This window comes from Eriocheir sinensis, unplaced genomic scaffold (genome assembly GCF_024679095.1).
Source record: "Eriocheir sinensis breed Jianghai 21 unplaced genomic scaffold, ASM2467909v1 Scaffold675, whole genome shotgun sequence".
In the NCBI taxonomy this organism is placed as follows: Eukaryota; Metazoa; Arthropoda; class Malacostraca; order Decapoda; family Varunidae; genus Eriocheir; species Eriocheir sinensis.
The window spans coordinates 183,569-211,217 of NW_026112026.1; the positions used below are offsets into that span (position 1 = coordinate 183,569).

Below are 27,649 nucleotides of genomic sequence, written 5' to 3' on the forward strand. Positions count from 1 at the left end.
GAAGAGCACAGAGCTCATAGTACCGATCTTTGGGTAGGACTGAGACCACTCACACACAACACACCGTGACAAGGAGGTCACAACTCCTTGCCTGACGTCGCGTACCTACTCACTGCTAGGTGAACAGGGGCTACACGTGAAAGATAAACCCAACTTATCTTAACCCGGCCGGGGAATCGTACCCCGGTCCTTATGGTTGTGAGCCAGACGCTCTACCCCTGAGGTACCGGGCCGTGTGTGTGTGTGTGTGCGTGTGTGTATGCACATGCGTAAATTGTTATGTGCGTAAGTGTATGTGCGTATATTTTCATGTGCATGAATTTAATGTCCGTTAATATTAAATATTTTATGGGCGTAAATCTGAGAGAGAGAGAGAGAGAGAGAGAGAGAGAGAGAGAGAGAGAGAGAGAGAGAGAGAGAGAGAGAGAGAGAGAGAGAGAGAGAGCGTGCGTGTGTGTGTGTGTGTGTGTGTGTGTGTGTGTGTGTGTGTGTGTGTGTGTGTGTGTGTGTGTGTGTGTGTGTGTGTTGATGTGCTGAATTAGTCTTTTCTCTTGAAATTATTTTTCGCATATTTTATTTAGGCCTTCATATAAATCCCTCTTTCCTTTAAATTTGAGTTATTTATCTTTTTATCTTGTTATATTTCCCCCTAAGGTCCATATAATTAATTCTTTCCTCTTTGTCTGATGCAAAGATTTCTGAGGTTCTTTCTCAGACATTTGCAGGAAGCACAAATGATTTCCCTTCCAAATATTCTTCTATTACCTACATTTTTTTTCTAATTTTGCGTTGGTTTTCATGTCTTCTTTTTCATCTTAAATTTCACTTGATCTTTTTTTCTTTTAATCGCTTTTTTGTCTTAGATTGACTCTCTCTCTTCTCTCTTTTTTTTTACAATGAAATCCAGATTCCTCTTTCCACTGAATTTAAATTACGGACATTTTTCCTCATATATTTAATTCATCACTTTTCCTCCCACTTTTCCTCCTGCTCAGACGGTCGCAACACCCTCCCCGCCCGCGTCTCGTCCGTCCTTCTTTGCATTGAATTTAAATTACGGACATTTTTTCCTCATATTTATATCATCACTCTTTTCTTTCCACTTTTCCTCCTGATCAGATTGTCGCAACCCCCCCGAACTCCGTTCCGCCCTTCCCGCGCTTGTCCCGTTACAACACCGCGGGGTGGGACTTTCTGTATGTGATAAGTATGCCGGGATGAGTGTCAGGCCTCTTAATTATTCTTACCTTTACAGTTCAAGTATGTTTAATAACGATACGAGCCACGCGATCCACGTTAGTGACCGCTACCACGGAACACGATGGGAAGTCAGGGGTGGGTCCAGCTAATATGTTGATGAACGCTACGACTCATTCGTTAGTGGCCGCTACCACGGGGCACGACGGGAAGTCAGGGGTGGGTCCAGCTAATATGTTTATGAACGCTACGAATCATGCGTTAGTGGCCGCTACCACGGAGCACGATGGGAAGTCAGGGGTGGGTCCAGCTAATATGTTTATGAACGCTACGAATCATGCGTTAGTGGCCGCTACCACGGGGCACGATGGGAAGTCAGGGGTGGGTCCAGCTAATATGTTTATGAACGCTACGAATCATGCGTTAGTGACCGCTACCACGGGGCACGAGGGGAGGTCAGGTGGGTCCAGCTAATATGTTTATGAACGCTACGAATCATGCGTTAGTGACCGCTACCACGGGGCACGACGGGAAGTCAGGGGATGGTCCAGCTAATATGTTTATGAACGCTACGAATCATGCGTTAGTGACCGCTACCACGGGGCACGACGGGAAGTCAGGGGTGGGTCCAGCTAATATGTTTATGAACGCTACGAATCATGCGTTAGTGACCACTACCACGGGGCACGATGGGAGGTCAGGGGTGGGTCCAGCTAATATGTTTATGAACGCTACGAATCATGCGTTAGTGGTCGCTACCACGGGGCACGCTAGGAAGTCAGGGGTGGGTCCAGCTAATATGTTTATGAACGCTACGAAGCATGCGTTAGTGGCCGCTACCACGGGGCACGACGGGAAGTCAGGGGTGGGTCCAGCTAATATGTTTATGAACGCTACGAATCATGCGTTAGTGACCGCTACCACGGGGCACGACGGGAGGTCAGGGGTGGGTCCAGCTAATATGTTTATGAACGCTACGAATCATGCGTTAGTGACCGCTACCACGGAGCATGATGGGAAGTCAGGGGTGGGTCCAGCTAATATGTTTATGAACGCTACGAATCATTTTTTTAAATTTTTTTTTTACAGCAAAGGAGACAGTTCAAGGGCACAAAAAAAGCAAACATTAATAAAAAAAAAAGCCCGCTACTCACTGCTCCTAAAAATAATCCAAAGAGGTGGCCGAAAGATAGGTCAGTTTCGGGAGGAGAGGTGTCCTGATACCCTCCTCTTGAAAAAGTTCAAGTCGTAGGCAGGAGGAAATACAGATGAAGGAAGATTGTTCCAGAGTTTACCAGCGTGAGGGATGAAAGAGTGAAGATGCTGGTTAACTCTTGCATAAGGGGTTTGGACAGTATAGGGATGAGCATGAGTAGAAAGTCGAGTGCAGCGGGGCCGCGGGAGGGGGGGAGGCATGCAGTAAGCAAGTTCAGAAGAGCAGTCAGCGTGGAAATATCGATAGAAGATAGAAAGAGAGGCAACATTGCGGCGGAATTTAAAAGGTAGAAGACTATCAGTATGAGGAGGAGAGCTAATGAGACGAAGAACCTTAGCCTCCACTCTGTCCAGAAGAGCTGTGTGAGTGGAGCCCCCCACACATGAGATGCATACTCCATACGAGGGCGGACAAGGCCCCTGTATATGGACAGCATCTGTGCAGGGGAGAAGAACTGGCGTTAGTAACCGCTACCACGGACCACGATGGGAAGTCAGGGGTGGGTCCAGCTAATATGTTTATGAACGCTACGAATCATGCGTTAGTGACCACTACCACGGGGCACGATGGGAAGTCAGGGGTGGGTCCAGCTAATATGTTTATGAACGCTACGAATCATGCGTTAGTGACCGCTACCACGGGGCACGATGGGAAGTCAGGGGTGGGTCCAGCTAATATGTTTATGAACGCTACGAATCATGCGTTAGTGACCGCTACCACGGAGCATGATGGGAAGTCAGGGGTGGGTCCAGCTAATATGTTTATGAACGCTACGAATCATGCGTTAGTGGCCGCTACCACGGGGCACGATGGGAAGTCAGGGGTGGGTCCAGCTAATATGTTTATGAACGCTACGAATCATGCGTTAGTGACCTCTACCACGGGGCACGATGGGAAGTCAGGGGTGGGTCCAGCTAATATGTTTATGAACGCTACGAATCATGCGTTAGTGACCGCTACCACGGGGCACGATGGGAAGTCAGGGGTGGGTCCAGCTAATATGTTTATGAACGCTACGAATCATGCGTTAGTGGGCTACCACGGGGCACGACAGGATGTCAGGGGCGGGTCCAGCTAATATGTTTATGAACGCTACGAATCATGCGTTAGTGACCGCTACCACGGAGCACGATGGGAAGTCAGGGGTGGGTCCAGCTAATATGTTTATGAACGCTACGAATCATGCGTTAGTGACCGCTACCACGGGGCACGACGGGAAGTCAGGGGTGGGTCCAGCTAATATGTTTATGAACGCTACGAATCATGCGTTAGTGACCGCTACCACGGGGCACGATGGGAAGTCAGGGGTGGGTCCAGCTAATATGTTTATGAACGCTACGAATCATGCGTTAGTGACCGCTACCACGGGGCACGATGGGAAGTCAGGGGTGGGTCCAGCTAATATGTTTATGAACGCTACGAATCATGCGTTAGTGGCCACGGAGCACGATGGGAAGTCAACAAACAGTGTCGCGGGACCATGCTGGCGAGTGGCGCTATCAGTATCAATGGAGGAGAGACTGTTTCACGCCTCAACTTCCTGTGTGATGGAAGCCGCAGCCCAGTTATGCTCTTGGAGGAAGAATGGTTAATGATAAGCCGGAGTTACTTATAATAATGATAATAATAATAATAATAATAATGATAATAATAATAATAATAATAATCATAATAATAATATTAATATTAATAATAATAATAATAATAATAATCAGTGTGTGTGTGTGTGTGTGTGTGTGTGTGTGTGTGTGTGTGTGTGTGTGTGTGTGTGTACATGCTTAAATTGTTACGTGCGTAAGTGAATGTGCGTATATTTTCATTCATTCTGGAGAGAGAGAGAGAGAGAGAGAGAGAGAGAGAGAGAGATAGAGACTAATATTGGAGAACTCTTATCATTTGTCTCTCTCTCTCTCTCTATAATGGGTATATTCATTTTCATTTTTTTTCTCGTTATTTTTATTTTTTTTTGTTTTCTCTCTTCTTTTAGTTTCCTCCTTTCCTCTCTTCCTGCTCTCCCCCTTTCCCTCCGTCTCTTCTCTCTTCTCCTCTTCCCTATTTATTTCCTCCTTCTCCCTTCTTCATATTATTCCTTCCTTTCTCTTCCCTTAATATTTCTCCCTCCTCTCCCTTCCCTTTTTCCTTCATATTTCTACTTCCTCACTAATCTTTTCACACACATACACACACACACACACACACACACACACACACACACACACACACACACACACACACACACACACACACACAGTCACCCTTTCAATCTCAGCGGCATTTTTTCCCTTCTCTGAATATGCCGATTTTCATTTTCTGCCCTGATGACCTCTAGTATTGACCTGACCTGTTCATGATTGCGCCAAGAGTAATGGGGACTGGAAGGCGACGCGTTCTACTGGGGATCTGATTTTTTTTTTTTTTTTTTTTTTTTTGCTTCTTCAGTGAGTCCAAAGGTTAGATTATGAGATTGATGGCCGACTCGTTTCAGCTTCCTCTTCTTCTTTAGCTTCTTCTCTTTCCTCTTTATATTTATTTCTTTATTTCTTCTTTTTCATCTTCTAATCTTCTTCTTCTTCATCTTCTTCTGCTTCTTCTTCTTCCTCTCCTTTTTCCTTTTTATTTTATTTTCGTTTCTTCTTCTTCTTCTTTTTCTTCTTCTGCTTCCTCTTCGTTTTTCTTTTTATCTTATTCTCATTTCTTCTTCTCCTTCTCCTTCTTTTTCTTCTTCCTCTCTTCTTCTTCTCTTTCCTCTTATTTTTCCTCTTTTTTATTTTTATTTTCCTTTTTTCTTTTTTTTTCGTCTTATTTGTTTTTTCACTTTGATCATTTTCTTTTCTTTTTCTTTTTCGTTTTCCTCTTTCTCTTTTCTTTTTCTTTCTTCTTCTCTTTCCTCTTTTTTCCTTTCCTTCTTTTTCTTCCTCTTTCTTTTCCTTTTCCTTCTTTTTTTTTTCCTTTTTTTTTCTCTTCCTCTCTTTCTTTTCATTTTTCTTCTTTCTTCCTCTTAATTCCTCTAATGTGCTCTTTCTATTCCTTTCTTCTATTTCTTCACCTTCTTCATCTTCATCTTCTTCTCCTTCTTGTCGTAGGCTGGAGTAGGTAGGAAGACACCTACCGAACGGGCGCAAGCCACTCCCGGTGAGGTATATATGGGAGGTGAGAAGGGAGCTGAAGCCCTCCAAAGACCCTTCCCATGTCCTCACTAACCGTTTCCCTATTGTCTCACCAACACCGGAGAGTAGTTCAGCATGCTCTCTAAAGACAGATCCTCTCTTTATCCACACCACACTACATTCACATAATATATACACCTTTTTTCCAAAATTCAAAATTCAAAATGGCTCAATTCATGCCTCGGAGTCCCTGCCTGGGGGACCACAAATTCCCCAGGAGGACTCCCTTCTGGTTGCCGACCTGAGAGGTGTCTTGATAACTCCTCGAACCTCTTTCTTCTCAATTTCTGCAACATTCGCGGTCTTCGCTCTAATTTTCATTCTGTGGAACATCATCTCTCCTCCTCTAAACCTCACCTTCTCTTCCTTACCGAAACACAGGTTTCTGAGGCTACTGACAGCAATCTCTACTCTGTTCCCTCCTACTATCTCTATCCTAAATTTCAATCCAAAGCTGGATGTTGCGCCTACGTGCGCAACGACATCACTTGCTCTCGTGCCCACGACCTTGACTCTTCTGAATTTTCCACCATCTGGTTAAGACTTCACTGTCATTCTATTACTAAATACATCTGTGCTGTTTATCTCTCACCTAACTCTACCAACTATGTAAAATTCTTTGACTATTTGAATTCTAAAGTGGAGCACATCTTGACCCACTCTCCTTCGCTGAAATCTCCATCCTAGGAGATTTCAATGTTCACCACCAGCTTTGGCTTTCATCCTCTTTCACTGACCATCCTGGTGAACAAGCCTACAACTTTGCTATCCTCAACGACCTAGAGCAGTTGGTCCAGCACCCTACACGTATTCCTGACCGTCTTGGAGATCGGCCCAACATTCTAGACCTCTTCCTTACCTCAAACCCTTCTGCTTATTCTGTCAAACTGTTCTCTCCGTTGGGCTCCTCCGATCACAATCTTATTTCTGCATCCTGTCCTATCGCTCCTGTACATCCTCTGGACCCACCGAAGAGGCGATGCTTCTGGCATTTTGCTTCAGCTCGGTGGGACGACCTGAGGATGTACTTTTCCGATTTCCCGTGGAATGATTATTGCTTCCAGGATAGAGACCCCTCTGTGTGTGCTCAGCGCATCACAGAGGTGATTGTCTCTGGAATGGAGGCATACATTCCTCGTTCTTTCTCTACTCCTCACGCTAAAAAGCCTTGGTTTAATCACGCTTGTTCTCGTGCTGTCAATGATAGAGAGGTAGCTCACAAAAGATACCAGAGCCTTCAAACTAATGCTAATTATGGACTTCACATTTCTGCCCGAAATCGTGCCAAATCTATTCTCCGACTAACCAAAAATTCTTTCATTAATAGAAAATGTCAAAACCTTGCTTTCTCTAACTCTTCCCGTGACTTCTGGCATCTAGCCAAAAACATCTCCTCCAACTTCACTTCTTCATCTTTCCTCCACTCTCAGTCCTGACGGCAACACTGCTGTCTCATCTATCTCTAAGGCTGAACTCTTCTCTCAAACTTTTTCTAAAAACTCCACTCTGGACGATTCTGGGCATATTCCTCCTACTCATCCCCCCTCTGACTCCTTTATGCCTGTTATAAAGATTCTTCAAAATGATGTTTTCTTTGCCCTCTCTGGCCTCAATCCTCAGAAGGCTTATGGACCTGATGGAGTGCCTCCTATTGTCCTTAAAAACTGTGCCTCCGTGCTGTCACCCTGCCTGGTCAAACTCTTTCGCCTCTGCCTGTCAACATCTACCTTTCCTTCTTGCTGGAAGTATGCCTTCACACAGCCTGTACCTAAGAAGGGTGACCGTTCCAATCCCTCAAACTACCGTCCTATTGCTTTACTTTCTTGTCTATCTAAAGCTTTTGAATCAATCCTTAACCGTAAGATTCAAAAGCACCTTTCCACTTCTGACCTTCTATCTGATCGCCAGTATGGGTTCCGCAAGGGCGTTCTACTGGTGATCTCCTAGCCTTCTTAACTGACTCTTGGTCATCCTCTCTTAGCCGTTTCGGTGAAACTTTTGCTATTGCGCTGGACATATCAAAAGCTTTTGATAGGGTCTGGCACAAATCTTTGCTTTCTAAACTACCCTCCTACGGTTTCTATCCTTCTCTCTGTACCTTTATCTCCAGTTTCCTTTCTGACCGTTCTATTTCTGCCGTGGTAGACGGTCACTGTTCTTCTCCTAAATCTATTAACAGTGGTGTCCCACAGGGTTCTGTCCTATCTCCCACTCTTTTTCTGTTGTTCATTGATGATCTTCTTTCCAAAACGAACTGTCCTATCCATTCCTACGCCGATGATTCCACTCTGCATTATTCAACTTCTTTTTAATAGAAGACCCACCCTTCAGGAACTTAACGACTCAAGGCTGAGGCTGCAGAACGCTTAGCCTCAGACCTTACTATTATTTCCGATTGGGGCAAGAAGAACCTGGTGTCCTTCAACGCCTCAAAAACACAGTTTCTGCACCTATCCACTCGACACAATCTTCCAAACAACTATCCCCTATTCTTTGACAACACCCAGCTATCACCTTCCTCAACACTAAACATCCTCGGTCTATCCTTAACTCAAAATCTCAACTGGAAACTTCATATCTCATCTCTTACTAAATCAGCTTCCTCGAGGCTGGGCGTTCTGTACCGTCTCCGCCAGTTCTTCTCCCCTGCACAGTTGCTGTCCATATACAGGGGCCTTGTCCGCCCTCGTATGGAGTATGCATCTCATGTGTGGGGGGGCTCCACTCACACAGCTCTTCTGGACAGAGTGGAGGCAAAGGCTCTTCGTCTCATCAGCTCTCCTCCTCATACTGATAGTCTTCTACCTCTTAAATTCCGCCGCAATGTTGCCTCTCTTTCAATCTTCTATCGATATTTCCACGCTGACTGCTCTTCTGAACTTGCTAACTGCATGCCTCCCCGCCTCCTGCGGCCCTGCTGCACTCGACTTTCTACTCATGCTCATCCCTATACTGTCCAAACCCCTTATGCAAGAGTTAACCAGCATCTTCACTCTTTCATCCCTCACGCTGGTAAACTCTGGAATAATCTTCCTTCATCTGTATTTCCTCCTGCCTACGACTTGAACTCTTTCAAGAGGAGGGTATCAGGACACCTCTCCTCCGGAAACTGACTTATCTTTCGGCCACCTCTTTGGATTCTTTTTAGGAGCAGCGAGTAGCGGGCTTTTTTTTTTATTAATGTTTACTTTTTTGTGCCCTTGAGCTGTCTCCTTTGCTGTAAAAAAAAAAAAAAAAAAAAAGGTGTCACGTGTACTCATGTTATCAGCAGCGGAAACGATATCCTGTCACCAGCAAGCCTTTGTTGTCTCCAGACTCTCTCTCTCTCACACACACACACACACACACACTTCTCATGTCAACTATTTGCAAGAGTTGAAAAGGATATCACTCGGGTTTTCATGAGGTTTTTTTTCACTTTCAGGGTACAGAAGAAGGGTCCAACCATCACCAGGGTCTTTCAACTAGCCCTGAAAATGACCCAAACTCCTACGAAAACGGTATCAAATATGGGTTCCCTGGGCGCCGCATCGCTTGAGTGTATGGCCTGCAGGGAAAGGTTACCCGACCCCTTCCTGGGAGTTCACGAATACACACTGAAGCAGATTAACCGAACGAAGATTAAAGGGATTGGGACGTGAAATTAATCATAAGAGAACCGAAAGGGAGTTCACGAAGAGACTGAAGCAGATTAACCGAACGAAGATTAAAGGGATTGGGACGTGAAATTAATCATAAGAGAACCGAAAGGGAGTTCACGAATACACACTGAAGCAGATTAACCGAACGAAACTTAAAGGGAATGGGACGTGAAATTAGTCATGGGAAAACCGAAAGGGAGTTTAAGAATGATACCTGCTGATGCAACCTGGACGAAGACAAACTGACCACTGAGGCACAAAAATATGGGACACACAAACGAGAGAAGAGAAAAAAATAAACATAAAGAAACACGATCAACAAACTTACTGAACGAAAGCATAAGGGAATAACACGGGTTATTAATTATATGAAGACGGAAAAGGCGAGAGAGAGAGAGAGAGAGAGAGAGAGAGAGAGAGAGAGAGAGAGAGAGAGAGAGAGAGAGAGAGATAATTGATTAGCTTGACAAGTGTTAGTAAAGTCTCCGGAACTGATATCCAAATTTCACTATTCCATTATATACAATTAAAGGAGGAGCAGGAGGAGAAGGAGGAGGAGGAAAAGAAGGAGGAGGAAAAGAAGGAGGAGGAGGAGGTGGAGGAGGGAGAGTCATAACTTCGTATCACATACACTCAGACTCAGACTTCCGTTCGCTCTCTCTCTCTCTTTCTTCTCTTTGGTATTTTCTATTTTTCCCTTCTTTTGTTAACCTTTTATTCTTCTTCTTTAATTTAATCTTGTTATTGTTGTTGTTCTTGGTCCCTTGTTCTTCTTTTTTTTCCTTTGTATTCCTTTTCTTCTTTCTTCCCTTTCGTGTCTATCCTTCTCTGATCATTTCCCTTCCTTTCGTGTCCATTCTTCCCTGATCATTTCCCTTCCATTCGTGTCCATTCTTCTCTGATCATTTCCCTTCCTTTCGTGTCCATCCTTCTCTGATCATTTCCCTTCATTTCGTGTCCATTCTTCCCTGATCATTTCCCTTCCTTTCGTGTCCATCCTTCTCTGGTTATTTCCCTTCCTTTCGTGTCCATTCTTCTCTGATCATTTCCCTTCCTTTCGTGTCCATCCTTCTCTGATCATTTCCCTTCCTTTCGTGTCCATTCTTCTCTGGTTATTTCCCTTCCTTTCGTGTCCATCCTTCTCTGATCATTTCCCTTCCTTTCGTGTCCATTCTTCTCTGATCATTTCCCTTCCTTTCGTGTCCATACTTCACTGATCATTTCCCTTCCTTTCGTGTCCATACTTCTCTGATCATTTCCCTTCCTTTCGTGTCCATTCTTCTCTGATCATTTCCCTTCCTTTTGTGTCCATTCTTCTCTGATTATTTCCCTTCCTTTTGTGTCCATTCTTCTCTGATCATTTCCCTTCCTTTCGTGTCCATTCTTCCCTGATCATTTCCCTTCCTTTCGTGTCCATTCTTCCCTGATCATTTCCCTTCCTTTCGTGTCCATTCTTCCCTGATCATTTCCCTTCCTTTTGTGTCCATTCTTCTCTGATCATTTCCCTTCCTTTCGTGTCCATTCTTCTCTGATCATTTCCCTTCCTTTCGTGTCCATTCTTCCCTGATCATTTCCCTTCCTTTCGTGTCCATTCTTCCCTGATCATTTCCCTTCCTTTCGTGTCCATTCTTCCCTGATCATTTCCCTTCCTTTCGTGTCCATCCTTCCCTGATCATTTCCCTTCCTTTCGTGTCCATTCTTCCCTGATCATTTCCCTTCCTTCGTGTCCATTCTTCTCTGATCATTTCCCTTCCTTTCGTGTCCATTCTTCTCTGATCATTTCCCTTCCTGTCGTGTCCATTCTTCTCTGATCATTTCCCTTCCTTTCGTGTCCATCCTTCTCTGATCATTTCCCTTCCTTTCGTGTCCATTCTTCCCTGATCATTTCCCTTCCTTTCGTGTCCATTCTTCTCTGATCATTTCCCTTCCTTTCGTGTCCATTCTTCTCTGATCATTTCCCTTCCTTTCGTGTCCATTCTTCTCTGATCATTTCCCTTCCTTTCGTGTCCATTCTTCTCTGATCATTTCCCTTCCTTCCGTCGGCTGCAAGGGAGACAAAAAGCCGCATTTTCAAGCGTCTCGGCGCCTCAGTTCGCCTGTTTGAAAAGCCTCTATTGAAAGGTGCTGAGACTTTCCAGCATGGACTGTTCTGTGATCCTCGCGATAGTTTTACTCAGCTTCTGCACCTTGAACAGAGAAAGTCACCCGTGAGCTCCCGCTTGATGTTCTCTGTGGCGCTGAGTAACAGTCGTACTTTGAGCCCGGAGTAAGTTGTGTCGAGGCGTCAAGTAGTACACGGCAAGTCACGCACGAAACATCCTGTCCCAGATCTGGAAACTGTAGGAAAATTATCTAAAAGGCGCCCAGTATATAATCACAGGCACAGCCATTTCTCCCCAGTGTCTCTCTCGTCCTGCCGGGAGTGGTCGCTGCACGCTGAACTGCCTCTCCAAGGAAAGGGAGACCAAGAGTCGCTGCGAAGATACGAAAGTGAACGCCTCAGCAGTCTTTAGAAGCTCAACACTCAAGACTCAACACTCTTCCCCTGCACACACACACACACACACGGTGAGCCACGATGAAGGCCAGGCTGCCCTTACTCTTGGTGTTTATTGAGTCATCGTTGCTTGCGGCCAGAAATTCCTTCAGACCCTACTGGAACCCACACTGCCCTGCCCAAATTACCATCTCGGGGGATGAGGAATGGAAGAACTTTACCACCAGGGAACATAACAGGGGCGCCTGGAGCACCACCTTATACGTGCACCCCGATCCAGGGTTCAAAGGCATCAGGCTCGTGGCGGCGGGCGATGGCTTGCTGAGTGACGCCTGGTTCACGCTGGACGCCACTTGCTTCCCTGGGGACGCACAGTGGTGGAGGTTGTGGGCACGTGTGTTAAACTATGGCGGCATCAATCGCCACGGTCTTCAGTTTGAAGTACAGGCTGGTGACTGTGCTCTTGGGTGCCTCAGAACAGGCTACTTCCCTGATTACCGGGCTGTTACTGTTGAGGCTCACGGGCCCTCAAGGTGGAGATCAAAGTACCCGAGTCGACAATGCACTGTAAAAGGATACACAAGACCAAGCCTCTCATGGAAAAACTGCACCTACATCCCCATCACCACCACCACCACCACCACCCCTACAACCACCACCACCACCCCTACAACCACCATCACCACAACCACCATCACCATCATCGTTGTGTCGGCAATGATAGGTGTTGGTGTTCTTGTTGTTCTTGTGGTAGTGATGTGGCGTTTCCGGCAAAGAAGGATATCCAAAGAAGGTAAAAAACTCTCTCTCTCTCTCTCTCTGTGTGTGTGTGTGTGTGTGAGAGAGAGAGAGAGAGAGAGAGAGAGAGAGAGAGAGAGAGAGAGAGAGAGAGAGAGAGAGAGAGAGAGAGAGAGAGAGAGAGAGAGAGAGAGAGAGAGAGAGAGAGAGAGAGAGAATGGAGGAACAAGAGAGGAGGAGACAAAGGAAAAGGGTTTGATGAAGGGAGGGAAAAGGAGGAGGAGGGAAGGGTGGGAGAGGAGACGAGAAGAGAGAAGACAGAGGAGATGGAGAGAAAAGCAGGAGGAAGGGAGACGTGGGATGAAGGGAGAGAAGAGAACGAGCCATTAACACAGGGAGAGGAGAATGGAAGACAGGAGGGAAGGGAAGGAAGGAGAGATGCAGAGAAAGGGAAAGGGAAGGAGCAAAGGAGTGGAGAAGAAGAGGAGAAGAAAATAAGAGAAATGAAAAGAGGATGAAGGAGAGGGAGAGAGACGAACGACTGGGACGGATGAAGAGAAAGGAGAAGGGGAGGAAGGTGGGAGGGAGATGAAGGGGAGAGGAGGAAACAGCGATCAAGGAGGGACAGACAAGTGAGGGAGAGGAAAACAAAAGTGACGGGACGAAGAGCGAGAAGACAGAGAGGAAAAGAAGAAGATAGGAAGACGGGGAGGAGGGAGGGAGGCAAGAACAGAAGAAGGGAAGAAGGAAGGGAAAGGAGAACAGGGAAGAAAAGAGGAAAAATAGGCTGAAAATAGGAAGACAAGAAGACGGAGGAGGAAAACATGAACAGGAGGGAGTGGAAGGAGGAGGAGAGTGGGAGGGAAGGAGGGAGAGGTGAAGAGAGAGAGAGAGGCGAGGGGAAGGAAGGGACGAGAGGGGAAAGGGAGGAAGGGGGAAAGGGAGAAGGGAGAAAGGAAAATAGGTTCATTAGGGAGTTTATGGTAAGGAGAAGTAAGGGGAGGGAGGAGGAGGGAAAGAGGGAAGATAGGAAGGGGAAGGAAGGAGGAAGGAGGGAGGAGGAAGGAGAGATAGGGAGGAAGGAAGGAGAAAAGATAGGGAGGAGGGAAGGAAGGAGGGAAGGAGGAGGAGGGAAGGAGAGATAAGGAGGGAAGGAAGGAGAAAAGATAGGAGGAGGGAAGGAAAGAGGGAAGGAGGGAGGAGGGAAGGAGGGAGGAGGAAAGGGAAGATAAGGAGGAAGGGAGGTAAGAGGGAAGGAGGGAAGGAGAGATAGGGAGGAAAGTAGAAAAGATAGAGAGGAGCGAAGGAAGGAGGGAAGGAGGGAGGGAGGGAAGGAGGAGAGATAGGGAGGGAAGGAAGGAGCAAAGATAGGGAGGAGGGAGGAAGGAGGAAGAAGGGAGGGAGGAAGGAGGAGAGATAGGAACACAAAGGAAGAACAAACAACAGCAGACCTGCTGGTCCTTACGAGGCTGTTTGTGACAAGCTACACTAACTATCTAATCAAAGGTGGAAGATGAAGGACAGCAAAGGCGAAGGCTCCTCCCAAACCCCCATCCCTCCAGACAAAGCTGGCAGGAAAGGAAAAAGAACCATGCAGCATGGAAAAACTGCATGGAATTTATGTAAGAAAGAGGAAAGAACTACCATTACTGCTACCACTAACCAGGCGATAAAAGCGGACAAGGACACCAGTATTCGAAAGAACTTAACGTTATTACGACAATGAGTAATATCTTAGTTGCTGGTTGGATTCAAAATACTTGTCTAATCTATTCTTGAAGGCCGTAACTGTTGTACCATCAACGACATCACAGGGTAGAGAGTTCCAAACATTAACAACTCGATTGAAGAAGAAGTGTTTAGCTTCGTGCGACGAGAATCTTTTACCACTTATCTTCAAATTGTGATTTCTTCTTGTTTTATTTGATCGATCAATTGTAAAGTAATCTTCCGCATTAATATCACTGAATCCATTAAACATTTTAAACACTTATATTAGATCGCCTCGCATTCTTCGTTTTGATAGGCTGAATAAATTTACTTCTTTAAGCCTTTGTTCATATGATAAATTACTCAACCTAGGAATCATCTTTGTTACTCTTCGTTGAGCCTGTTCAAACTTTTCTATGTCTTTTCTGTAATAGGAAGATCAAAACTGTACACAGTACTCTAGACGGGGTCGAACCAACGAATTATACAGTTTTAATATTACTTTTTCCAATTTATTATTAAAGACTCGTCCGATGAAGCCAACCAATTTGTTTGCAGTTTTAACTACCTCTGAACAATGCTGACCGGGCTTTAAATCGCTTGATATAGTGATTCCAAGATCCTTTTCTTTACTTACTGCAGAAAGTTGTTGGCCATTCATTACGTACCGAACGCGATTGTTATTTTTTCCGATGTGCAACACTTTACATTTGTCAACGTTAAATTTCATTTGCCATTGATTGGCCCAACGTGCAAGTCGATCTAGATCTGATTGCAAAGCTTCTTCGTCGAGTGTCGCAGTTACTTTACTAACAATTTTTGTGTCATCAGCAAATTTTGATACTTTGCAAGTGAGACCATCATCGATATCATTAGCATAAATTAAGAAGAGCATGGGGCCAAGCACTGATCCTTGAGGTACGCCGCTTCTGACATCAAGCCAGTTTGATGTAACACCGTTTAGAACTACTCTCTGTTTCCGCTCAGAGAGCCAGTCCGCAAGCCAATTGTGAATGCTACCCGAGATACCGTGCGCCAATAGTTTGCAGAGCAATCGTTGGTGGGGGACCATATCAAATGCCTTTTGAAAATCCAGATATATGATATCTACTGATCTGCTTTCATCAAACACCTCAAAAATATAATGAAAAAAAATCAAGTAAGTTAGACAAACACGAACGTTTATTACGGAAGCCATGTTGCGAATTATTTATTATATTATTTTCTTCGAAGAATTTCACCATATTGTCGCGAATGATAGTCTCCATTAACTTACAAACAATCGATGTCAGGCTAATTGGTCGATAGTTTCCTGGATGAGACTTGTCCCCCTTTTTGAAAATTGGTGTGACATTTGCAAGTTTCCAATCCGACGGAACTTTTCCAGCTGTTAAAGATTTATTGAATATGATGGAGAGCGGTTTACAAATTTGATGTTTGATTTCTTTTAAGACCCTAGGGGTAATTTTGTCTGGACCAGGAGCTTTGCTTACTTTAATCTTTTCAATTGTGCGTAAAATGTCACTTTCTACGATGAGCACGCCACTTAACATCTTTTCGGTCCTTCTAACCTCCGGCGGTTGAGGTGATAAACAATCTTCGTCGGTAAATACGGATGCGAAAAAGTTATTTAGGATTGTGGCCATTTCATGTTCTTCGTTGGTTTGCTTACCATATTCATTAGCAAGCGGTCCGTTACGGTGGGAATGTAGGAGAAAAGATTGGGAGGAAGGGAGGGATGGAGGAGAGTTAGGGAGGGAAGGAAGGAGCAATGATTGGGCGGAGGGAGGGTGGTAAGGAGGGAAGTTAGGGAGGAGGGAGGGAAGGAAGGAGGGAAGATAGGGAGGGGGAGGGAGGGAGGAAGGAGGGAAGATAGGGAGGGGGAGGGAGGGAGGAAGGAGGGAAGATAGGGAGGAGGGAGGGAGGGAAGGAGGGAAGATAGGGGGAGGGGAGGGAGGGAAGGAGGAAGATAGGGGGGACGGAGGGAGGGAAGGAGGGAAGATAGGGAGGGAGGAGGGAGGGAGGGAGGAAGGAGGGAAGATAGGGAGGGGGAGGGACGAGGGAAGGAGGGAAGATAGGGAGGAGGAGGGAGGAGGAGGGAAGATAGGGAGGGAGGGAGGGAAGGAGGGAAGATAGGGAGGGAGGGGAGGGAAGGAGGAAGATAGGGAGGAGGGAGGGAGGGAAGGAGGGAAGATAGGGAGGAGGGAGGAGGGAAGAAGGGAAGATAGGGAGGAGGAGGGAGGGGAGGGAAGATAGGGAGGAGGGAGGGAGGGAAGGAGGGAAGATAGGGGAGGAGGGAGGGAGGGAAGGAGGGAAGATAGGGAGGAGGGAGGGAGGAAGGAAGATAGGGAGGAGGGAGGGAGGGAAGGAGGGAAGATAGGGAGGAGGAGGGAGGAAGGAGGGAAGATAGGGAGGGAGGGAGGAAGGAGGAAGATAGGGAGGAGGGAGGGAGGAGGAAGGAGGGAAGATAGGGAGGGAAGGAGGGAAGATAGGGAGGGAAGGAGGGAAGACAGGGAGGAGGGAGGGAGGGAAGGAGGGAAGATAGGGAGGAGGGAGGGAGGGAAGATAGGGAGGAGGGAGGGAGGGAAGATAGGGAGGAGGGAGGGAGGGAAGGAGGGAAGATAGGGAGGAGGGAGGGAGGGAAGGAGGGAAGATAGGGAGGGAGGAGGGAGGGAGGGAAGGAGGGAAGATAGGGAGGAGGGAGGGAGGGAAAGAGGAAGATAGGGAGGGGAGGGAGGGAGGAAGGAGGGAAGATAGGGAGGAGGAGGAGGGAAGGAGGGAAGATAGGGAGGAGGGAGGGAGAGGGGGAAGGAGGGAAGATAGGGAGGAGGGCGGGAGGGAAGGAGGGAAGATAGGGAGGAGGAGGGAGGAAGGAGGAAGATAGGGAGGAGGGAGGGAAGGAGGGAAGATAGGGAGAGGAGGAGGAGGGAGGGAAGGAGGGAAGATAGGGAGGAGGGAGGGAGGGAAGGAGGGAAGACAGGGAGGTAGGAGGGAGGGAGGGAAGGAGGGAAGATAGGGAGGGAGGAGGGAGGGAGGGAAGGAGGGAAGATAGGGAGGAGGGAGGGCGAGAGGGAAGGAGGGAAGATAGGGCGGAGGGAGGGAGGGAAGGAGGGAAGATAGGGAGGAGGGAGGAGAGAGGAAGGAGGAAGATAGGGAGGAGGAGGAGGAAGGAGGAAGATAGGAGGGGATTGTACTTTCATTCTTCCTATCTTTTTCTTTCTTTTTTCTTCTTCTTTGTATGTCTCTCTCTCTCTCTCTCTCTCTCTCTCTCTCTCTCTCTCTCTGTCTCTCTCTCCTTCGTGACGGTCGTCGTCGTCAAGGTGGTAATGGTCACGCATTCTTCCCGCAGTGCCCCGCGTGCCGCTGCGGCGTGGACTGGCCGCCTCCTGGCGCGTCGGTGGCGAGGCAGCGATCGGCGACAGCCGCGTGTAGCCGCCCATGGGCCCCACCGTGCGCCCGCGTGTGGCGCCGCGGCAGCAGGAGCCCGACTACCTGTACTTCGGCGACGACGAGGAGCACATCTACGACGAGTTCCCCGACCCTCTAATCCACCAGGAGATCCCTGGGCCTCCAATCTACGAGGAGATCCCCGGGCCTCCTATTTACGAGGACATCCCCGGGCCTCCAATCTACGAGAATATCTCCGAGCATCCACGCAGCCACGAGGCCGAAAACTTAGACTCCGATGATAGTGCTTACCTCACCTCGAGGCGAGCACCCCCGGGCACACCCTCAGGGCATCCACCCAGCCAAGAGGCCGAATACTTAGACTCCGATGATGTTGCTTACCTCACCCCGAGGCGAGCCCCCCCGGGCACACCCTCCGGGCTCCCAGAGGGCGGAGGGCGTGCGTGAGACCCCGCTCCCGCCGCACGGGGACACGGCTGCTGCCGCTCCCTGGCCACCACGCCACCCAGGGGTAAGCTCTGCTGGATGAGGGCTACGAGGCGGCAGCACCGTGCCCTCCAGAAGAGCAGGGGGCAGCACCGTGCCCTCCAGACGAGCAGGGGGCAGCGCCGTGCCCTCCAGACGAGCAGGGGGCAGCGCCGTGCCCTCCAGACGAGCAGGGGGCAGCACCGTGCCATCCAGACGAGCAGGGGGCAGCGCCGTGCCCTCCAGACGAGCAGGGGGCAGCACCGTGCCCTCCAGACGAGCAGGGGGCAGCACCGTGCCCTCCAGAAGAGCAGGGGGCAGCACCGTGCCCTCCAGACGAGCAGGGGACAGCACCGTGCCCTCCAGACGAGCAGGGGGCAGCACCGTGCCCTCCAGACAAGCAGGGGGCAGCACCGTGTCACACACACACACACACACACACACACACACACACACACACACACACAAGTACATTTTCCTGGACCGTAAATTTTCCAAACGGCTCCAATCACTAATTCACATTTTATTCTTTTGTTCTTTATTTGTTTGTTGTTTATAGTGATGGCGCGAAGGAGGAGGAAGAGGAGGAGGAGGAAGAGGAGAAGGAAGAGGAAGGAAAAGAGGAGGAGGAGGAGGAAGAGGAAGAGAAGGGGGAGGAGGAGGAAAGGAGGAGTGACCATGCATTATAATTATTTCTAAGCGAGTTTTGTTGTTTCAATAATTTCTTTTATTTTTTTTATTTTTTTACTTTACCTTTTCACTTTTTTTGCTTCATATTTGTGCTGCCACTGTCCACTTTCAGCCTGCTGCATGTTTCCCTCCATGATCGTTCCTGCCAAGTGTTCGTCTTCTTAGTGGATCTTTTCTTAATTCAGTCAGCTTTATTTTTTTTTGTTTGTTTGAGTGCGTTGATTTTCTTTTGGGTTACACCCGTCCTACGTGTGTCACGATGTTAAACCTTCACGACAGCATTGTTCGCCACACACTCCAGTGAGCCTGTTACACGTTTCCTACAGATGTCACGATATTAATATTTCATTATAAATAAATTTGTTATATACTCTAGCTTGTATGTTATTTGATTATCCTATGTTAAAACTTCGCTATAAATAAGTTCGCTATACACTCTATCTAGTTCAGCACTTCCCAACCTGGGGGAAATTTCATGATTCTAGAGGGGAATTTTAACACGAAGGAAATATAAATTACTGGCAATTAGACGGCGGAAACTATTGCCTTTTTTTTTACAGCAGAGGAGTCAGTTCAAGGACATAAAAAAGGTAAAAAATGTTAAAAAAAAAACGCTACTCACTGCTCCTAAAAAGAGTTAGAGTGGCCGAAAGATAGATCAATTTTGTGAGGAGAGGTGTCCTGATACCCTCCTCTTGAAAGAGTTCAAGTCGTAGGCAGAAGGAAATGCAGATGAAGGAAGATTGTTCCAGAGTTTACCAGCGTGAGGGATGAAAGAGTGAAGATGCTGGTTAACTCTTGCGTAAGGGATTTGGACAGTAAAGAGATGAGCTTGAATAGAAAGTCGTGTGGCGAGGCCGGAGGGGTAGGCATGCAGTTAGCAAGTTCAGAAGAGCAGTCAGCATGAAAATATCGATAGAAGATAGAAAGAGAGGCAACATGGCGGCGGAATTTAAGAGGTAGAAGACTATCAGTAGGAGGAGAGCTGATGAGACGAAGAGCCTTAGACTCCACTCTGTCCAAGAGAGCTGTGTGAGTGAAGCCCCCCCACACGTGAGATGCATACTCCATACGAGGGCGGACAAGGCCCGTGCGGGGGAGAAGAACTGGCGGAGACGGTACAGAACTGATTGATTTGTGTTATTAAGTAAATATTGTGTTTGGCTACTATTTATTTACTATATTACTTGCGTTATTAAGCACGTAAATTTCGTGTTTTGGCTTTTTTTCCTCGTCCACATGAGCGGGAAACTGGGGTTGAAGTTGATGAAGGGGAAACGACAGAAAAAGGGTTGGGAACCACTGCTTCAGTTAGTCTGTTACATCTTTCCTACATATGTCACTAAGATTAAAACTTCGCTATAATAATGTTCGCCATACTCTCTAGTTAGTAGTAGTAGTAGTAGTAGTAGTAGTAGTAGTAGTAGTAGTAGTAGTAGTAGTAGTAGTAGTAGTAGTAGTAGTAGTAGTAGTAGTAGTAGTAGTAGTAGTAGTAATGATAGTAGTAGTAGTAGTAGTAGTAGTAGTAGTAGTAGTAGTAGTAGTAGTAGTAGTAGTAGTAGTAGTAGTAGTAGTAGTAGTGGTAGTAGTAGTAGGAATGATAGTAGTAGTAATGATATTTAATAGTGCATGTGTTAAGGAGAAAAGACGCTGTACGAACTGTAAGAAGAGCGAGAGGTGCCAAAATCCCCTGGGCAGGCATCAGAGCAGGGAGGATAACGATGAAGCGCGACACCGCGGGGACAATGAGGGCCGCCGGGGAAGGAGTGAGCGGGGGGAGGGGTGTCGGAGGGAGCTGCTGCACAACCCCCACCTCCATATCCCCCTCAACCGGTACCACCCCTTCCATTGGCACCTCCAATGTTGCCACTACCAACACCACTACCACCACCCCCTCATCACTCTTCCTCTTCGACTGGACAGGGCGCGGCGGAGGTCGGGGGAAGCTTTGCTTGGAAGGGCTATGGAGGGTGAAGCAACGAGGTGGGTGGATGACACATACCACGAAGTTGTTGGGTGGTCTGCAAGCAATCTTTTTGAACCACCCAGATGTGGAGCCACGACATTTATCATCAAAGAAATTGTCACCCTGTTAAATAACTACATTAAAGAACACACCACTGGCGCCCTGTCCCTGAAAATTGTATTCACTCTCCCCATCTCTTCCTCCAAAAAGCACACCCAAAAACCAAACAAGCCGAAAATATCGAGGCATTAAGAAGGCGAGTTGCCTTGTGGCAAACTAACGAGTTAGATGCCCTCCTTGGAGAAGCCAGAGCCATACAGGAGAGGCTCCCCGGACCCCAACAAAACAACACCTCCACAGAAGACAGGGCCCGGAAGTTTGCAGACAAAATGCAACAAGGCAATGTTGCGTCTGCAACACGAGCCTTGTCAGAAAATTCCACACGGGGTGTGCTTCCACTCACCAGGGACACGATCAATCAACTCAAGGAAAAACATCCTCCACCGAGTGACCTGAAGGAACTGAGACTGGCAGGATGTCACCAACCACCGAATCCAGTTATATACGAAAGGATAACAGGAGATGGTGTGGAAGAAGGCCCTCCAGACTCGTGGCAGCGCGGGGCCCTCAGGACTTGATGCACGGGCATGGCGAAGCTTGCTGAGCAGCGCCAACTTTGGCAATGCAGCTGGTGACTTGCGCAACACCATTGCAGCACTGGCAAGAAAACTCGCCTCCTCCAGCTGCCACTATGTGGACGCCCTGAGGGCATGCCGCCTCATTCCCCTGGACAAGAGGCCGGGATGCAGGCCTATAGAGTCGGAGAAGTCCTGCGGCGCATCGTAGGCAAATGCATCATGGCTGTCGTCAAAGAAGATGTGAGAATGGCAGCAGGGAGCCTCCAAGTTTGTGCGGAGCAGCAGGCAGGAGAAGCAGCAGTCCATGCCATGCGGGAGATATTCGACCACGTGGAGTGCGAAGCAGTGCTTCTTGTTGACGCCAGAAATGCCTTCAACACAATAAATAGAAAGACTATGATACACAACATTAAAACCAAGTGCCCTAGCTTAGCTATGTATGTCGAAAATACCTATACATACCCGACCGACTTATACATAAATAGCCACAGTGGAAAAGTGAAAGTGTTAAAATCATCTGAGGGAACAACACAAGGTGACCCAATAGCCATGGCTATGTACGCCCTGGGCCTATCAGTCCTCCAAAATGAAATCGCGTTCGCAGAAACACGGGTGAAACAGGTGGCTTATGTGGATGACCTCTCAGGTGCTGGTAAAATCTCAGACTTAAAAGGGTGGTGGGACACTGTGAACACCGCCGGCCCTGAGATAGGATACATCCCTAACGCCACAAAGTCTGTCCTTATTGTCAAACCTGAACATTATGACCGTGCCGCAGAAACTTTTAGAGGAAGTGGCGTCATTGTGACAAAAGACGGACAACGACACTTAGGTGCATTGATCGGGACAGAGGTATATAAGAAGGAGTACGTGGGAGACAAAGTAGCTTAATTGGTTAGGGAAATAGAATCTTTGTCTGCCATTGCCAAGACTGAGCCACACGCTGCCTATTCAGCGTACACCCACGGCATCCAGCATCGGTGGACGTTCCTGATGCGCACCATCCCCGGCATCAGTCCACTCCTCCGACCACTGGAAAATGCCGTCAAGAATGTATTTTTGCCGGCGCTAGTGAAATCTCATGCTTTGGGGGAGGAGGAGAGGGATATGCTAGCACTTCCCCCAAGACTGGGTGGGATGGGGATCACCAACCCTGAGAAGCTGGCTGATAAGGAGAACCAAAACTCCATCAGCCTTACCAGGTCACTCATCAACAGGATCATCGCTCAGGAGGCAGAGGGAGAGATAGACCAAACAGAAATAAGAGATATTAAAAGAAGAATCTCAGAAGAAAGGCAACAGGCCCAAAAAGACGAGCTGGACCGTCTTACACACCACCTGTCCACAGAAATGGGTAGAAAAATACACAGCACAGGAGGCAGGCGCCTCTAACTGGCTAACGTCATTACCAATCAGAGCAAAGGGCTTCAGCCTCAACAAACAAGAATTTGTCGACGCCATTGCTCTGAGATATGGCTGGCCGATTGAGGGACTGCCTGATCTCTGTGCATGTGGATCACCAAATGATGTCACCCACACCATGACATGTAAAAAAGGAGGCTTCGTCTGTATTCGACACGATGAAGTGAGGGATCTGACAGCCAGCATGCTCGGGGAGGTATGCCAAGACGTCACTACCGAGCCGGCACTGCTTCCCCTGGACGGCGAACACCTTCGGTACAGGACGGCCAATACCTCACAGGAGGCACGGGTTGATGTAAGTGCCCGCGGATTCTGGGTGCGCGGACAACGGGCGTTCATGGACATCCGCATATTCGACCCGATGGCTGCCTGTCACCGTGAGCTGCCCCTGCAAGCTGCCCACCACAGGAACGAGCAGGAGAAGACAAGGGCATACGGTGAAATAATCCAACATGTGGATCAGGGCAGCTTCACCCCCTTCGTCTTCACCACATCCGGCGGGATGGGTCCCACGGCCCAATGCTTCTACGCACGCCTCGCGGAACTAATCTCAGAAAAGAAGCATCAGCCAAGGAGTCACGTTGTCGCCTGGATGAGGTGTCGCCTCTCGTTCTCCCTGCTCAGGTCGGCCATCCTATGTCTCAGGGGCACCAGACACTTGCCCAAAAGCCACCAACATCTCCAATATGGACTATGAAGCCACAGTGGTGGAGAGTGACATTAGGGTGGGTCGGGAGTGACTGGAGTAGGGAAGGAAAGGGGAATCTAGACGTAATAGATGATAGGTGATTTAGTGTCAGGTAGTATTAGTGATATGGTTGGATGCCACAGTCATTAGCGAACAGAGTTGGGGCTAATGACCTCCAAGCTATGGAGCCCTCCATGATTATGTGTCGGGAAAATAAACATGGGTGGAGGTATTTTTTTATGTAGTAGTAGAAAAAAAAGTAGTAGTAGTAGTAGTAGTAGTAGTAGTAGTAGTAGTAGTAGTAGTAGTAGTAGTAGTAGTAGTAGTAGTAGTAGTAGTAGTAGAAATGTAGTAGTAGTAGTAGTAGTAGTAGTAGTAGTAGTAGTAGTAGTAGTAGTAGTAGTAGTAGTAGTAGTAGTAGTAGTAGTAGTAGTAGTAGTAGTAGTAGTAGTAGTAGTAGTAGTAGTAGTAGTAGTAGTAGTAGTAGTAGTAGTTGTAGTAGTCTGTTAGCTTAAAAATAAAATGTTTAGTAAGGTTTGTAATACTAAATTTAGATGGTTGTCGTACAGTCATTATGGGTAATAATGAATTGCTTTGTGAAAGGATATGAGAGAATATACCGCTCACAACGCAACTCTAATAGATGGAGGCCCGTAGTAGTAGTAGTATTATAAAAAAAAAAGTAGTAGTAGTAGTAGTAGTAATAACAGAAGTAGTAGCAATAGTAGTACCAGTAGTAGTAGTAGTAGTAGTAGTAGTAGTAGTAGTAGTAGTAGTAGTAGTAGTAGTAGTAGTAGTAGTAGTAGTAGTAGTAGTGGCAGCAGTAGTACCTTCTGTTATCGGTCCCAGCATGTCCTCGACACACCCGCAGATGTGAGGATGCGATTCCAAGGCGAGACCGAGGTGGTCGAGAACAGCCTGTACGAGACCGTGGAGAACATTCGCGGGACCGAGGTGGTCGAGAACAGCCTGTACGAGACCTTGGACAACACCCGCAGGACCGAGGTGGTCGAGAACAGCCTGTACGAGCCCTTGGACAACACTCGCAGGACCGAGGTGGTCGAGAACAGCCTGTACGAGCCCTTTGAAAACGTGAGGAAGCCGCGGTGAGGAAGAAGGAAATAGAAGAGGAGGAGGAAGATGAGGAGCAAGCGTGAAAACATGGGAGGGCAGGCAACAAAAAGCCTGCTGGTTCATCACGAGGCTGCCTGCTTTAGCGACATGTGAATCAGCTCGTCAGCCAATTGAGAGACCTGCGCCACAGACTGAAGCACTTTTGTACGCACGCGCGGGCACTTCGAGCTCGCCCCTGACGCAGCAAAGTGACGACCAGTGCGATCTTGGAAGGAAATTATCGCTTTCGAGCAAACAACTTCTGCTGGAAAGCTGTTCCAGTGGCGGACGGGTCTTCGAAAAATAACTCCTGCCGATATCTGTGGGGTGGGCGTGGCAACGCACCCCCGGCGCATGCCCCCATTGATTGGCAGACTGCTGCATCGTTTGAAGGAAGGAAGGAAGGAAGGGAAGAGAGAAAGAAGAAGAAGAAGAAGAAGAAGAAGAAGAAGAAGAAGAAGAAGAAGAAGAAGAAGAAGAAGAAGAAGAAGAAAAAAAAAAAAGAAGAAGAAGAAGAAGAAGAAGAAGAAGAAGAAGAAGAAGAAGACGGAGAAGATGAAGAAGATGAAGAAGAAGTATACGAAGAAGGGGGGGGGGCGAGGAGGAGGAGAAAGGGGAGATTTATAACGACGTTGCTTGCCTTGCTGGTTCAAAACGTTAGGCGGGGACTGGAGGGAACACGAAACAGATTGACACGTGTGTACGCGGCCATGGGGACGATGAGGGGCTGACGCGTGCTGATAATGATGGCGAGAAGGGAAGATAATAATAATAATAAGAAGAAGAAAAGACCAAGTAGCCACGGTTAGTACAGCCAGTGGGTTTAAATCCATGACGGGTGTATTAAATAAAGGAAGATGAGGGTTTGGCCGGCATTATAACAGCCAATGATATAGTTTATAAAATAGCCTGTTTGACATATGTATTATATGTGAATATTCTTTGATGTGAATATATGAGTATGATGCCCTATGACAGGGATGTGACTATGTGACATGAATATGTATATGGTATGATTAATTAATTAAGAACATAATATGAATATGACGTGATTTTTTAAATATGCCATGAATATAATATATGATGTGGATATGGATACGAATAACATATATAACTATGAATATAAACATGTAACATGGATATGAAGATAGATGGAAAAGATATGAATAAATTATATGAATAAAAATAAGATAGGGTGATATGATGTGAGTAAGGAATGAATGTGAATACCACCCTATGACTGGGGTGTGGCAGGCTGTTATCAATATGAATGTGATGTGGCTATAATGAGGATATGACATGACATGAACACGATGAAAAACATATTACATGATGTGACTATGAATGTGTTATGCTGTGTGAAGATGAATTTGAATATGATGGGACAATTGTGATATCTATCTGTATGTAATACATGATATGACGCCAATATTGCAACAGCCTTCAAGAAACGGCAAAGGACTATTTCCCGTGTTTCTTTACCTCTCTCTCTCAGCCACTTGACTTGTAAATCACACTTGAATGATATAAAATGAAAGCTTCCAGATTTATAGACGTGGTCTGTGGTGTCAAGAGATATTTTGGATACTGACTCAACCATATTTATTTTCCATCAGTGATTCTCATTTTCAAGAGGAGAGTATCCAGACACCTCTCCTCTTGAAACTGACCTCTCTTTTGGCCACTCCTCTTAACTCTTTTAATAGGATCAGTAATTGGCGGGCTTTTTTTTTCATTATTGTTTTATCTTTTTTTTTGCCCTTGGGTTGTTTCCTTTACCGTTGAAAAAAAAATATTAAGGGGCAAGGCACTGATAACAAAGGTCGGTTTTATAAGACTTTTTCGGTTCTCACATCAGCAGGGCACTGATAACAAAGGTTGGTTTTATAAGACTTTTTCGGTTCTCACATCAGCAGGGCACTGATAACAAAGGTTGGTTTTATAAGACTTTTTCGGTTCTTAAATCAGCAGGGCACTGATAACAAAGGCTGGTTTTATAAGACTTTTTCGGTTCTCACATCAGCAGGGCACTGATAACAAAGGTTGGTTTTATAAGAATTTTTCGGTTCTCACATCAGCAAGGCACTGATAACAAAGATTGGTTTTATAAGACTTTCGGTTTTCATATCAGCTATTTCTAAAGGTCAAAAAGGGATCAGACGGGTTCTAATGAGCGTTTTGGGGGGGTTCATAGTACAGAGGAAGGATCAAACTACCACCAAGGTCATAAAACTACTCCTGGAAATGCCCAAAACTCCCACGAAAGGCTTATCAAATAGGTGTTTCTTTAGGTTCAGGGTACATGCAGAAGAACGGTCAAACTACCACCAGGCTCATAAAACTACTTCTGGAAATGCCCAAAACTCCCACGAAAGGCTTGTCAAATATGTGTAGCATACTTTGGTGATGATATATGTTTTAAATGCGGCCCCAAAGAGTGATAGATATATTGCGCATGTTTTGCTCTGAAAAAGGGGCGCGGCACATTTTCTGCGACGCATTTCCTGACGAGTTGCGTGAGCTGCTGTGAAGGGCGGGGCGGGGCATTGATAACAAACACCGAGATATTTTGCGCTTACGTATTGCTCCAAAAAAGGGCTCGGCATGTTTCCTACGACGCAATTCCTGACAAGCTGCGTGGGACTGTTGCACACACACACACACACACACACACACACACACACACACACACACACACACACATTTAGATGAAGAAATGGTGAAGAAACTAATAACATCGATGATACTTCCAAGACTGGAATATGCAGCATTAGTGTGGTCACCTAGATTGAAGAAAAAAATTAGAAAGTTGGAAAGAATACAAAGAGCAGCGACTAAATTACCGGAAACTCTGAGAGAACATACTTATGAAGAAAGACTGGAGAAATTGGGACTAACAACACTGGAGAGCAGAAGAGAGAGAGGGGACCTAATAGCATTGTACAGGATACAAGAGGGATTGGAGTAATTGGACAGGGAAGACCTAGTGGTACGTGACGGAAGTGTGACAAGAGGCAATGGTAAGAAATTGAAGAAGAGCGACTGTAGGAGAGACATCAAAAAATACAGTTTTCCATACAGAAGCATAACAAC

The 27,649-nt window shown here is 46.8% G+C and overlaps 2 protein-coding genes and 1 long non-coding RNA gene across 7 annotated transcripts in view; 2 read left to right on the top strand and 1 right to left on the bottom strand.

Moving 5' to 3' along the window:
* LOC126993784 (uncharacterized) overlaps positions 1–25,052 on the top strand; it is a 50,093-nt gene extending 25,041 nt beyond the window's left edge. Inside the window, exon 2 of the mRNA XM_050852946.1 lies at positions 24,315–25,052. Coding sequence (XP_050708903.1) covers positions 24,315–24,553 — 239 coding nt within the window. The 3' untranslated portion in view covers positions 24,554–25,052. The remainder of the gene's footprint in view (positions 1–24,314) is intronic.
* Positions 1–27,649, bottom strand: part of LOC126993785 (uncharacterized) — a 65,660-nt gene that overhangs the window by 12,636 nt on the left and 25,375 nt on the right. The window lies entirely within an intron of this gene.
* Positions 11,023–17,949, top strand: LOC126993783 (uncharacterized). The gene is made up of 2 exons (XM_050852943.1): positions 11,023–12,511; positions 17,516–17,949. The coding sequence occupies exons 1-2, from the start codon at positions 11,800–11,802 to the stop codon at positions 17,596–17,598; spliced, it is 795 nt and encodes a 264-aa protein (XP_050708900.1). The 5' UTR covers positions 11,023–11,799; the 3' UTR covers positions 17,599–17,949.